This window comes from Gavialis gangeticus, unplaced genomic scaffold (genome assembly GCF_001723915.1).
Source record: "Gavialis gangeticus isolate Ggan-Ray unplaced genomic scaffold, GavGan_comp1, whole genome shotgun sequence".
In the NCBI taxonomy this organism is placed as follows: domain Eukaryota; kingdom Metazoa; phylum Chordata; order Crocodylia; family Gavialidae; genus Gavialis; species Gavialis gangeticus.
In genome coordinates, this window is record NW_017729015.1 from 11,701,870 (window position 1) to 11,715,369 (window position 13,500).

General features: G+C 58.3%; 1 protein-coding gene across 2 annotated transcripts in view; it reads left to right on the top strand.

Annotated features, from left to right (window-relative positions):
- Nucleotides 1-13,494, top strand: part of DLGAP3 (DLG associated protein 3) — a 55,367-nt gene extending 41,873 nt beyond the window's left edge. The window contains exons 3-11 of one of the 2 annotated variants that reach the window (XM_019512230.1): nt 527-732; nt 2,445-2,559; nt 4,458-4,692; nt 5,526-5,866; nt 6,432-6,517; nt 8,657-9,081; nt 10,059-10,150; nt 10,712-10,855; nt 12,786-13,494. In XM_019512230.1, the coding sequence (XP_019367775.1) occupies nt 527-732; nt 2,445-2,559; nt 4,458-4,692; nt 5,526-5,866; nt 6,432-6,517; nt 8,657-9,081; nt 10,059-10,150; nt 10,712-10,855; nt 12,786-13,004 (1,863 nt within the window). In that variant the 3' untranslated portion in view covers nt 13,005-13,494. The remainder of the gene's footprint in view (nt 1-526; nt 733-2,444; nt 2,560-4,457; nt 4,693-5,525; nt 5,867-6,431; nt 6,518-8,656; nt 9,082-10,058; nt 10,151-10,711; nt 10,856-12,785) is intronic. The other variant, XM_019512231.1, reaches the window with a different exon arrangement.
- The last annotated feature ends 6 nt before the right edge of the window (nt 13,495-13,500 follow it).

Sequence of the window (13,500 nt, forward strand, 5' to 3'; positions counted from 1 at the left end):
GGGATTGTCTACGTCTGACAGAGAGGATGAGGAAGGGGGATGGCTTCGTCCCATGGCTGACAGTTCCCTCACCCCTAGAGCAGCACTGATAGGTAGGGGCATGTGCAGGCAGTGGGGAACAGATGGGACCTGCCTGTAAGGGCGCGGAGGGGATGCTCCTTGAGATGGCTGGGCCATCCTGTTCCTTTGGGTTGTCTAGGTTCTAGGTCCCAACCTTTCTGGCCTATGACCCCATGATAGGGCTTACGACCCTTCACCACCATGGGTGACCCCTCTTCTGGTCCAAGCTCGAGTTGGATAATGGGATGCTTGTAGGGCTTGTGACCCTGCTTGTTAGGACTGACCCCATTTGCGGTCATGCCCCTTAGTTTGGGAGCTGCTCTTCAAGGCAGCGCTCACTTAGGTTCTCCCCTGCGTCCTACCCTGGATACTGCAGTCCTGGCACGAACGGCTGAGTCTGCTACACCCCACATCTGCTCTGGCAGCCCAGGCTCCTGACAGGCCTCTCTCCTGGTTCTCCCTCCAGGTGCCGCAGAATGAGTGGGGTGGGTACCCGACGCCGGGGAAGGACGGCGAGATCCCCTGCCGGCGCATGCGCAGCGGCAGCTACATTAAGGCCATGGGGGACGACGACAGCGGTGACTCGGATGCCAGTGCCAAGGTGTCTCCCAAGGCAGCGTCCCGGCGGGATAGTTACCGCCGTTCCTCCAGCGCCGACCAGGCCAGGACCAAGTAAGGGAGGGCGTTGGGGGCTTCGGCCCCTCTGGACCTCTTTGGATCAGGGGCTTGCTGCAGGGTTGGGAAGCAGAGGGATTTAGGCAGGGTGTTGAGATGGGAGGGGCAAGTGCTCTGAGGCTGCTCGGCTTTGGCAGGCTTGAAATGGAGCCAAGGAGCAGGGGCTGAAATGCACTGTTCCTCTTCCAAGTGGGAGCCCTCAGCAGAGAGCTGGCTTTGCAAAGCCTGTCCCAGGGATGGCTGCACCTCCTTAGTTCATGTATAGACCTGCAGGTGTCAAGGGAGAACATTGCCCGCTGCCCCCTTCTTGCACTGGGCTGGCTTAGAAGGGCTTGGACATGAAACCGGACAGGTGCCAGCTTTCCCAAATCCTTGGTTTGTGCATCCGTTCCTAGCAGCTGACAAAGTAGGTCATCACCTGGGAAAGCTCATGCCTCTCTGAACCAGCTAGTCTCCAAGGTGCCACCCTGCCCTGCCTTCCGCCTGGCTTCAGGCTAACACAGCTAACTACCTGTGTGCTTCTGTGACTGTTATTTATTACGTGCAACACGGTGGCGACCCCGATGCTCCCTTGTGATGCACATACACGTTGCAGGAGAAAGCCGCCGGCACGGAGGGCTTGCAGCCTCTGTTTATTTTTACAGGCAATTAAAACCGTTCATTTCCCTTCCCCAGGCGAGTAGGCTTAATGTTGGGGATGATGTTGGAAGGCTGCTAGAAACACACTGTGAAAATGACCGGCGGGTTTCAGAGGTCCCACTGCTCAGAGCTGCTTGCTCACAACACCTGGGCGTTTGCATGATCTGCACACGCGGCCGTGGTAAAGGTGCATGTGCGCGGGGGCAGCTGACGTGGAGGCTGCTTGTGCAACGATGGCAACGCATTTGGAACTGGGGAACATGTCCTGCAGTCAGGGATCCATGCAGGGAGTCACTTGCAGAGCTGCACCCTGGGAGCCCAGTTGTGTGAGCAGTCTATGCGTGCAGGCCTGAGACGCTGGGATGGTGGGCCAAACCCCCAAGCTGAAAGAAACCAGCTGGGGCTGAAGGGATGTCTGCATCTTAGAGTCTTTGAGGGGGAGGTCTTGTCTACTTTGGGATCTTCGCATGCCCACCCCTAGAGAAAGCCCAGCATAGCCTGGCACAGAGGGGTTTGCTTTGGTGCAGTTTATCCCCACTATGGGAATGGGACTGGGAAAAGGGACTGGTGGAGGGGCTTTCATGGGTTTGGCATGGCCAATGTGCTCTCCAGTGCTGGAAGCACAGGTAAGAGCATGCCTGTGGGTTAATCTGTTGCTCCTCTCTCCCAGTGTCCCTGGCACGCTGTCTGCCAACCCCACGCTACTGCCCTGCATCCCTACCCACCATTGGCCACTTGCAATGCTTTCCAGACCCAGCCAGCTGTGCATCTCACACATGTTCCCTGCCAAACCAGACAGGGGAGGGGTTAGGCCACTGCTCGTTGAGCAGCTTGGGGCTCAGCCTGGCCAGGATGGCTGTGCGTCTGCCCGGCAGGCATGAGGACTGTCCTCCTTGCTCCACAGTTCCCCAGGGCAGTGCATGCATGGTGGGAAGGGTGGAGCAGGCTGCCAGGACCCGGTGGCTGCAGCGGCTGCAGGCAGAAGCCCCATGGCTGGTGTGCTTCCAGGTGCTCTGCTGGAATGTGTTGCTTCTGGTGCGACCCCTTTTGTTCCCACTGTGTCTCATTAGGTTTGCAAGTAGGCACTATTCTGATTCATATATCTGTAACTGTCCCAGCTGCTGCACGCCGCCCAGAGTGCACCCTCGGGGGCAGGGCTACGGACGCTCCTTCACCACCGGCCAGGTAAGGCAGCAGGGCCCTTTGCTGCCCTTGGCTCCATGCTGCCTGGCATCCTTAGCTGCCGAAGATCCTGGGTTCACATGGTGGGAGGAGGGTGGGGGAAGGTGCTCAGCACCCACAGCCACGGCTGGGTTTACCTAAGACCCCAGCTCAGCACCCCTGCAGGCACCTCCGTGAGGGGCTGGAGGGGAGGGGAGTTTGGCACATGGGTGCTGAGGATGCCAGGGAGGCTGGAGGGGAGATGGACATGAAGTTGTGATCAGCCCACAGACTGGCAGGTGGGTTAAAAGATCAGGCCTCTGCTGCTTGGGTCCCTGGGGCTCAGATGCTGAGGATGGGGGTGCAGCAGTTCCTAAGGCCATGAGAGATGGGGGCAGAAGCTCAGGGCTGGGACCTGGGGGCTGATGCTCCTGGGGCTGACTCAGCTGGGATCAGCCAGCTCAGCGTAGGGGCAAAGCCCGGGAGAATGACAGCAGTGATCAGAACATGGGGGAAAGGGTTGGGTTCAGCATGGCCCTGAGAGAGCACCCGGGATGTCCTGACCTGTGCAGCACAGACACCTGCCCTGTCCCGCCCTCTCCTTCATTGCACAGGTGGCAGCACAGGCCTGCAGCCTCTCCTTGCTGCCCTGCAAGCATGACGGGGCTTAGCTCCCTCCCCCTCACCTTGCTCCTTCCCTGTGCCCTTGCCCTGGTCCTGCAGGGCCTTTGCTGGAAGCACTCCCCATCAGTGTTCCCTCACCTGATTTGCAGAGCAGTGCCTGTGCCTTGCAGAGACCTGACCCCCACAGCCCTGCCTGGGCCAGCCCTGACCCTGATGCTGCTAGCTCAGGCTGTGCAGGGCTGTGCTGTGTTGTTTTTGGATGCTCTGTGGCTAGCAGAGGCCTCCTCCACTCGGCAGGTGATTCCTACCCCCTTGTCTGCATTGAGGACCGGTGCCCAGCTGTTGCCTCCTTAGGATGGGTACAGCACGGACAGTGGCCCGGCAAGCTCCTACCATATTCTTCTTTCACTGCCCCTCAAGTCTTGGTTCCTCCAGGAGAGGAGGGGGATCCCAGTATGCATGGCCTATTCAGTCTCTGGCTTCTCTGCCAAGCTGAGCCCCACACTTTTCCACATATTCTCATGCCCCTGAAGAGGCAGCTGCCGTGAATAGCAGGGGAGGTTGTGGCAGGGACCGGTAGCCTGATAATAGGACTGGGTGGCTTTTTTGTCTGGCTCGTTGGCTCAAATCCATCCTGGTGGTTGCAAGCAGCTTGGCTTTGTAGGAATATCTGTGCCTCATGTTGGACGGGTCTGGTCCAGCTCCTAGTGGACAGACTTCCACACCCCAAAAGCATGTGGGTGGCCATCTCAGTTGGCTAGGGGAGCTTGGAGCTCTTCTTTGAGCCCTCCATGCCAGGTTGTCCTGAGAAATGGTGGCAGAGGCAGGCTGAGAGATCCCGATTGTGCTAGCATCCCTCTGGCCTAATTCTCAGGACAGCCCCTCTCACCAACATGGCATCCGCTGGAAAGCATCACTGGCACAGCTGAAGTTTCCAAGACCCCCCCCCTCACCCAGGGAGGCAGCTGAGTGCTGCCAGGGACCCCGAGACTTGCTGTCCCTTAGCTGTGGTGTTGGCTAGGGAGCTCAGGGAGCTGCCCTGTCCCTTTGCTAAACTCAAGGGGCCGTTTCTCCTGGGAGAGATGGTGCCTCTTGGCAGAACCAAAGGGCCAGGGGTAAGAGTGGGCTGGGGGGTAGGGACATTCACCTCCCTCAACCATTTCCGTTCCTCCTCTGCGGCCCAGTTTGGCTCATTCCCTGGTGCAGTTCGATGTGGGGTGGAAGGACGGAGCTGGGAGCTGGTCCCCGTCAGAGCTGCCCCGTCTCCTCTGTTCTCACCGCCCGACCTCTCCCACCAGATCAACGACGAGCTGAACCACCAGTTCGAGGCCGTCTGTGAGTCTGTCTTTGGCGAGGTGGAGTCGCAGGCTGTGGAGGCTCTGGACCTGCCCGGCTGTTTCCGCATGCGGAGCCACAGCTACCTGCGGGCCATCCAGGCCGGCTGCTCCCAGGATGATGACTGCCTTTCGCTCTTCTCCATGTCGGCCCCCGCCGGGCCTGCCATCACCAGCAGCATCCTGAAGCCCAGCACCTGTGAGTACCGGCCTGCTGCCCCGGGGCTCTGCTCTTGGGTGCTTTTTGCTCCGTTGCATGGGTTTGAGGGAAGCGGGGGTTGGTTTCACTGCCAGGACCTAGGGATCCTACACCCCCATCTCCTTTCCCACAGAGGGACCCTGTTTCCCACTTCCCTGCCAAACATCTACCGAAGTCCCATGCTACCACCTTTTTATATGAGTCCTGGACTTTCTGAGGGCTTGGCCAACCCCTTTGTAGTACGTCACTTGGAAAGCCTAGAAAGTCTGGACAGACACTGACCTGTGCCCCTGCCACTTTGTCCATCTCTCCTCATTTTATTTCAGTAGTCTCCCTTCCTGTCCTCCTTGAACCTTCCTGTTTTTCCTCTTTCTGTCTCTCTCCTGTCCCCTTTTTTTGCTCTCCTGTGTTTGCTCATGCTGGCTGCCATGGCAATGGCGTGGCCAGCACAAGGGTGCATTGATCTTCCCTCCCATTTGAGAATAAAGCAGTCCTTAGGGACCGTGGGAATGAACTGGCCCAAGAGTCCACGTGAAAGCAAACCGGCCCAGTGTGACCTTCAACATGTGCTCACAATTATCCTACTAGTATTTGTGGGCACTGACTTGCACACGGGCCAAGGGCAAGTGGGCATGGGGGACAGGTCCTCAATGGGTGTAGCTGAGCTTAGCTGTGCTCGTGGGGTCTGGACAGTGGGCCTAGTGCCTTTGCTGGAGCCCCACGGGGCAGATGGAGGAAGAGGTGGGTTTTCTTGGCGGCATTCGTGTGCGGTCGGAAATGAGAATGTGTCTCCTTTTTTCATGCAACTTTATCATGCGCCTCTCCCACAACAGCCTTCAGTTACAGAAAAGCTCCACCTCCCATCCCTCCAGGAAACAAAGCCACACCTATCATCTCCGTCACGGCACAGAGCAGCACCGAGTCCACCCATGAGACCTACCTGCCCACCGAGGTCGCCCGGAGCCCCTCGTGGTCCAAAGAGGCTGCGGCTCGCTGCAATTCCATGGAGAGCTTGGAGAGCTCCAAGGTGACGGCCATCTCCTTAGACCTGCCTCCCGTCCAGCCCAGGGCTTCCCCCAAGCCCTCCACACTCATTATCAAGGCCATCCCTGGCCGGGAAGAACTAAGGAGCTTGGCACGGCAGCGGAAATGGCGCCCATCCATTGGGGTTCAGGTAGGTGTTGCTCTGCCTCAGCTCTTTGGAGAGCCCAAGGAGCAGTCTGAGCCTAAGCCTACTTGGAGCCAAGCCATCACCCACCTCTTAGGGCATCCAGCACATTTTGGGGTCTCCGGTGCCCTAGGTCTGGGTGAGGGCCCCAGGGCAGGGCAGCTGCCTGTCTCCTGGCCCCTAACCCTCTGCAGATTTGGGTCTGCTCTCTCCACATCTCACCGTCACGGTTGCCAGGAGCTGTTGCAAAGGGCATCGTGGCTGGCTGGGCGGGGGGCTGCAAGCTCTGGCTGGGACAGATGTGTGAAAAGGCCTTTTCAACAGAACAGGCATAAACTCCCTCCATGCAGTGCCCTGCTCCTAAACCTCTCCCTGGACCAACAGGGCCCAGCACAGTTCAGTTCTCCTGGAGCGATCTGGCTGTTGCTGTCTTCAGGCCATTTTTTTCTGTGGCTTTCCCAGCACGGCACTGCTGCGTTGGCGGAGGGAAATTCAGACGCACGAGTGTAATGTGCCCGAGGCTTCGCACAGATCCTTTCCCGACAAGCTTTCCCTCTGATCCCTGCTGCAGGTGGAGACCATATCTGACTCTGACACAGAAAGCCGGAGCCAAAGGGAATTCCACTCCATTGGAGTGCAGGTGGAAGAAGACAAAAGGTACCACTGGTTAAATGCAGCTTTTATCCTCCCTTCCCTGCAGGAGACGGGGCTGAGCAAATCCGCTGCACGGGCGCAATTGTTTTCACACAATGCCTCCTCCAGACTAAATATTCATAGTGTGCCTCTTCTCCCGAGCATCCCAAGAGCCTGCAACGCACAGTGCGTGCTAGCTTCCCGCGTCAACGGCCAAGCACAGCTGGCTCTCGGCTGGCTCATAAAGTGACGGGCAATGCAGGCAGCAGCTTGGCAAGCCCCTCCATCCCCTCCCGGCCCCCTGACATGCGTGTTGGGTTTGAACTGATGGCGTCAGAAGGGCAAGCAGGTAATTCAGGAACAGCCCAGGGCTTGTCAGCTGCCAGCCAGCATGAGGATTGTTTTGGAGGCCGAGGGTAGTGCTGTGGATTCTTGTCCACTGTGAGCTGGGCTGAGACCGCCCCGACTCATCTCACACCGGTCACCAAATGGCTCCCTGTGCAGCAGGCTAACTACATGAGCTATGTCCTATAACAACATGCTCTCGCAAAACATATTATAATCTGCAGGCTAAGCTGGTACTGAGGGGTTCACAGCTGTCTGACTTAACTTTTGCAATCGCAGTGGGTACCTCCCCACTGGACTGTGCTGCCTTGTCTTCACCATGTCCCGATCCGGACCTGAATCTGGGTTCTGCAGATTTGGTTCTTCCCTAACTCCAGGGTTTTGAACCACTCGGTGATACAGGCCTACAGGGGTTCGGTCCTGTCTAGACCGTTGCTGCCAGGCTGGAGGCTGAGCGAGGCTGTCTAGGCTGCAGGGTTTCATGATGAGATGGGCCAAGCCTTGGCGGCTCAGTCGAAGAGCCCAAGAGGTTGCAGAGACTCCAGTTGCATGGAGGAAAGAATTGAATTTTTGGTTCAGAGGCTGAAAAAACTCAGTTTGGATCAAACCAGTATGGGTTTTTTATTTTTCTCACTGAAGCAACAGCATTTTGTCTGGGGCAAACAAGGCCCATTTGGGCCGGGCGTGGACTCAGATGTGCTGCATCCTAGCTCAGCACCCAAACCATCCCTCCCTCTCTTATCCCCCAGCTGGGTGAATGGGTATACGCTTTCCATAACATGGAGCAGCCTCCACAGGTGGGAGTTAAATCCCCTGTCTCAGACCTTGCAGCCAAATGGTTGGGGCACTTTTCTGGGACATGCTGGTTCACGTGCCTTCGGGAGACGGAGGGATTTGAACATCTGTCTCCTGCAGGTGACTGCCAGGCTGTTGAGGGCCACGATTCACCTAGGCCCTTTGGATTGAAGACCCTTGGGGGGCCTGCTCAGAGTTGCCCCGAGCCCCTTGTTTCACAGGGAGAGACCCTACGGAGGGAGGTGGCTTTGGGTGCTCCCCTTGACTGTCCCCACCCCAATGTCCCCTGGCTCCCTCCTCCCTGCCGTGGCCCCGCCGCTGAGAGGCATCCGAGGTGAACTTTGCAAATGTTCCTTCTCGCGGCTTAACAAGGGGGCCGAGCGCATGTCCCTCTCCCCAGTTCTTCAGCATCCGTCCATTGCTGGTTTCCATAGAAACGGGCTAGCGAGCGCAAGCCGGAGAGAAGGCATTTAAATGAGGGAACATGAGGAAGCGGCTGTTAGCGAGCAGTCCCCACGGACGGCGCAGGAGCTAAACAGCTTGTGAGCCTCCGAGCTCAGCTTCCCTCTGCTCCCCGACATGCTGTAAAAGGAGTCAACATGGCCCCTCGCTCTGCGTCCGGGAGGGGAGGGGAGCCCTGTCCGAACGCGGCGGGCAGGTCTAACGGCAAAGGGGCAGGTTCTGGCCAGGGCCAGGCAGTGCCTGGGGTCGGGGGCGGGTGAGATTCAGGGCCGCCAGCATCCTTTCCCCACAGCCTCAACCTTAACGCAGTACAAATGCAGCGTCTCGCAAGGGAAGCACCGCTGTTGGGCTAAAGCTGATGGTTTCCCCAGGCCAGCAGCCCTACCTCCCATGGTTTTACGATGCCCCTCAGCCTGCACCCATGGCTCCCCCAGCCGTGCCGGCCCTCCATGCTCCGCCAATGCCCTGCAGGATGCTGAATGCACCTTTCCCAGCGCTGTTGCACCCACCCCTGGGGGACAGGAGCCTATCTCCATCACCCCTTCTCCTCCCCGTCCACAGGCGGGCCCGGTTCAAGCGCTCCAACAGCGTGACAGCCGGTGTGCAGGCAGACCTGGAGCTAGAGGGCTTTGCCGGCCTTGCCGTGGCCACGGAGGACAAAGCATTGCAGTTCGGACGGCCTTTCCAGCGGCACTCGTCGGAGCCTGAGTCCACCCGACAGTACGCGGTGTACAAGACAGTGCACACTCAGGGCCAGTGGGCCTACCGCGAGGACTACCAGATGCAGTACGACACTGTGGAGGTGCCCCGGCGGGACTCCTGGATCGACAGGGGCTCCCGCAGCCTCCCCGACTCCGGCAGAGCTTCCCCCTGCCACCGGGACGGAGAGTGGTTCATTAAGCTGCTGCAGGCGGAGGTGGAGAAGATGGAGGGCTGGTGCCAGCAGATGGAGCGGGAAGCTGAGGACTACGACCTACCAGAGGAGAGTGAGTCCAGGCGAGGTGGGGAGGGGGTGGGCAGTATCCAAGGATTTCCCCCAGGCTGTGGGGCCAGTCTTGGCTGGGCCGGCATCACCCAGCTGGGGCTGTCCTGGAAGCACCAGCAAAGCTATGCAGCCGGATGCGCCTGGTATGTTCCCCACAGCCCATGTGTGCTTAGTGCCAGCCAGCTCACAGAGGGATCAGGGGGTTGGGCTCTGGCCCTGCTAGGGGTGATGGGGTGGAGAAGGGCATGCAGTCGGGCTTCATTAGTCTCCTTCTTGCCTCCTTGCTCTTTGCTGCCAGGTCCGAGCCATGGCACTGGTGTGGCACTTGCCAGTGGCACCCGAGGAATCCTGGCTGCCTGATGTCCAGCCGTCCTCTCTGCAGAGGACGAAGCCCTGGTGCTGGCCGGCAGCTCACAGGAGATACAGGGCAGGAACCCCCCTCTGCACAGGCCTGAGGGCTGGCTGGTGTGAGTGGGTGGGCCTCCCTGGGAGACAGAGGAGGTTGCCTTGGAGCTGAGACAGCCCCTTTGCAGCCTGTCTGGCCATTGTAGGGTCACCCCTTGAAGCCAGTTCTCCAAGGGCTTGATCTGATCCGAATTCCAGTGACCCAAGTGATCAGCTGTCACCACCTCCACTGGGAGAGCAAGGGTGGTCTCCAAAGGCTCTTGCGCGTGTTAAGAGCCAACAGACCCTTGCCGAGATGGAAGATGGGGTTTTCCTGTCTGTGCATCCCCATACACACACAGTCCCCATGCTCGCTCTCTCTCCTTGTAGCATGTTGAGCAGTAGTCTATCACTTTGAGGGTCTTCCAGGGAGGGGCAAGCCTGGCTGTTTGGGAGGTTGGGGTTGGTCTGAGCTGCTCCCCTCCAGCACACCCAGATAGCTCGGAGTGTGGAGCTAATGCCTGAGCTCTTCCAGTCTAGAGCCTACTCCCAAACAAGAGCCCTAACTTGAGTTCTCTCTGGGTGTCCTGCCAGTTCTGGAGAAGATCCGGAGTGCGGTGGGCAGTGCCCAGCTCCTGATGTCCCAGAAGGTGCAGCAGTTCTACCGACTTTGCCAGCAGAACATGGTGAGTGCATCTTCCCCCTCGCCCACCGAGCAGATGGCAGGGCCTGGTGAGGCAGCGGAGCTCCAAGGGGCATGAGCAACACAGCAGCAGGAGGTGGGCATACCTCACCCGGCTTTATTTCCAGCTGGTCCCATTTGAAAGCACACTCCATCACAAGTCTTCTCCCTTAAGGTGGGGAAAACCAGGCTAGGAATCCCACGAGTCTAGGAAATGAACTGTTCTTTCTGGCAGTGATTTGGGCATGCCTGGAAATAGACGGGTTGCCCCATTTTAATTAAGAAGCAATAGCAATTTCCAAATGCTTCCCCATGCTGGTGACTGCTTTGGACTGTAGAGTAAAGACCCGGCCTGGTTTGCTTGAAGCATTTTATGTCAGCCACAGGGAGCCAAAGGGGCACGTTTTAATGCAGTCGGTAAAGGTCAGACAGCCCAGCGCTACTGCTTAGCAGCTTGCCTTGGGCGGCAAAGCGATGGAAAGTCTGTGAGCCTTCTGTGTCCTCTGGGATGTGTGGAAATAATCTGCCTGTCTAGTGATGCATCCCCTTTCTCCCCTTCCGCCAGGACCCTAACGCGTTCCCTGTGCCCACCTTCCAAGACCTGGCTGGATTCTGGGACCTCCTGCAGCTCTCCATTGAGGACGTCAGCATGAAGTTTGCAGAACTTCTGCAGCTCAAGGCCAACGGGTGGAAGATCATTGAGCCCAAGGTAGGGAGACAGGGCTGTAAGTGCCTGTTGGCTGGGGTTGGCAGGGTGCAGCTGGGGGTCCAGGGCTGTTCTTCTTTCACATTGCCATGACCTGCTTATGGAGGACACAGAGGACTGGTGGAGGCTGGTTCCTTCCTCTCTTGGCAGAAGGCGGGAAGGTTTGCTGGGAGAGAAGAGGAGGGAACTGAATCTGCCCTGTTGGGTTTAGAGGGCTTGCTCACCTTTGCCTCCAGTCTCCAATGTGTGTTGGATCCAGCAAACATAGCAGCAGGGACAGAGGGTCAGCTCCCATCCCCAACAGGGAAAGAGGGTCAGCTTCCATCCCATCCCCAACAGAAGTCGGTCTGGCTGGAACCCGTGCGGAGCTGAGGGGAACCATGTGGTCCTAGGACATCTCAGCTGTTCCCATATTCAGGCGGGTGAGCTCTGACCATTGCAGATCCAGTGCAGTGGTGTGTAGGTGTAAACTCTGCAGGGGCTTTGCAGAGGTCTCTGCTGCCCTACAGGGAGAAGGGGCCAGGCTGTGATGAGCCTTGGATGCGGGTGTATGTCTCAATAGAGATCAAACTCCTCCCTCCTTCCACCTTCCAATACATTTGTTTTGGAGGGGGGTTGGGTGCTGGGATCTGGTGTGGCTATCCAGGCTTAGGGCAGAGCCAGATGGTGAGTGAGAGAGGGAGAGACCCTGCCTGCCTGCCCCGAGCCCTGCCCGCAGCCGGAGCTGGCGCAGCCCCGGAGGAGCTGTTCTGCAAAGTGCCTCCCCCTTGGCAGCCTGAGACGGAGCACTGCAGTGCTCAGCTGGAAGCTGCTCTTATGCACGTCCCGCCCTAGAGCGCATCTCTTGCATTTCATGAGCATGAAAGGGGAGACCGTGGGCGCGTGGAGAGATTTGTGATCGTGGCTGCCGGCTGCTCTCTCCCTGCACGCGTCTGCTCTGGAGCTGCGACCGCTGAGCTATGCTGGGCACAACCAAGGGGCATTGTTGTGAATGCTTAAGGAAGAAAGAACCTGAAGGAAGAGGCCTCTTCTCTCCGCTGTGTTTTAAGTGGCTCTGCAGAGTGTCTCCTGCTTGCTGTTATCTCCAAAGGGGCAGACACACACCCGCAGAGATGCTTGCCCTGTGTGCAGGCCACGGCAGAGTAAAATCCACTTACCTCAACCCCTCGTGGCTCTGCCACCCTCCAGGCTGATGCATTCCCCAGGGGAATGCTCTCAAGGTCGAGCTTCATTGCCATCCCTGTCTTGGGTGGACACGACAGCCCTCGTGCTCTGCGCAAGAGCAGAGCATCTCAATCAGGTGTGGCAGGTGCCAGGCTAGACCCTGTGGGAGTGATCAGTGATGGGTATGAACTGGCACAGGACCTGCCCCATGTTCTCTCTATAGACTCTTCTGCAGTGTGTGAGCTCACAGCTGTGTGTGCAGACATGCACACACCTGTCTGGGTGCCACCAGCCTTGGGAGGTGTGTGTATGCCCAATGTCCAGATGTGCAAGTGTGCCTCTATGTCTAGCTGAGCTCACCTGCCTATGCAGAGGCATGTGCATATGATGTGTGCAGGCTAAGGTGTACAGATGTGCAAGCGTCCACATTTAGCTGAGCTCACCCATGCATATAGAGGCATGCTCATACGAATGTGCACTCACAGATGTGTGCACATGTGTGTGGTCATAGAGTCATAGAAAATGAGGGTTGGAAGGGCCCTCAGGAGGTCATCGAGTCCAACCCCCTGCTCAAAGCAGAACCATTCCCAACTAAATCACACGGTCTTCTGCACATGGACATGAATGCATGCGAATAGGTGAGCACACCCAGAAACGCATGCACACACCCTCGCCCAGCTTCCCCATGCAGTCCCAGCCACTCTTTTCTTTGGTCCAGACGACCTGCCGTCGCCCTGAATGTTTCTAACCACTCTCTTTGTCTGTGCAGGAGGAGAAGAAGGTCCCTCCCCCCATACCAAAGAAGCCCCCGCGCTCCAAGGTGCACCCGGTGAAGGAGCGCTCCCTGGACTCCGTGGATCGGCAGAGGCAGGAAGCCAGGAAGAGGCTCCTGGCAGCCAAACGAGCCGCCTCCTTCCGCCAGAACTCGGCCACGGAGAGCGCAGACAGTATCGAGATCTACATCCCAGAGGCCCAGACCAGGCTGTGAAGGGAGCCCTGGCTTTTCTACCTGGACTGTACAGAGAGAGTCCATAGCTCACTGTGATCGCCAGGGCCCGGGCCGTGGGGAGTCCCCCCGCCCCCCTCGGGGCAGCTCCCGGCCCACTCACAGCTTCTCTAGTCTCTGTCTTATACAATTCATGGATCCGACGGCGAATGAACACACCCCTGGTTCTGTCCCGTTCCCTCCACCTGCCCGCATGCCTCTCCCAGCCTCCCCGCACAGGGCAGGCCTTTCCTTCCTCCCTTGCCCCCTGAAACCTCCTCTGCCTTCCTTGTGGCCTCTTTGGAGCTCTTCCTCCTCTCACTTCCCTTCTGTCCTCTCTCCAGCCCGTTCCCTTCTGTCCATCCTCTCTTGGGAGGCCCGTCGCCTCCTTTCAGAGCTTACCACCCCACTCCCCACCAGCCCCTTCCTCACAGCCCCTTCTTGTCCCACTTTTTCCATTAAAGGAAAAGAAGGGCCCCCCCCCCCCGTACCCCCAAGA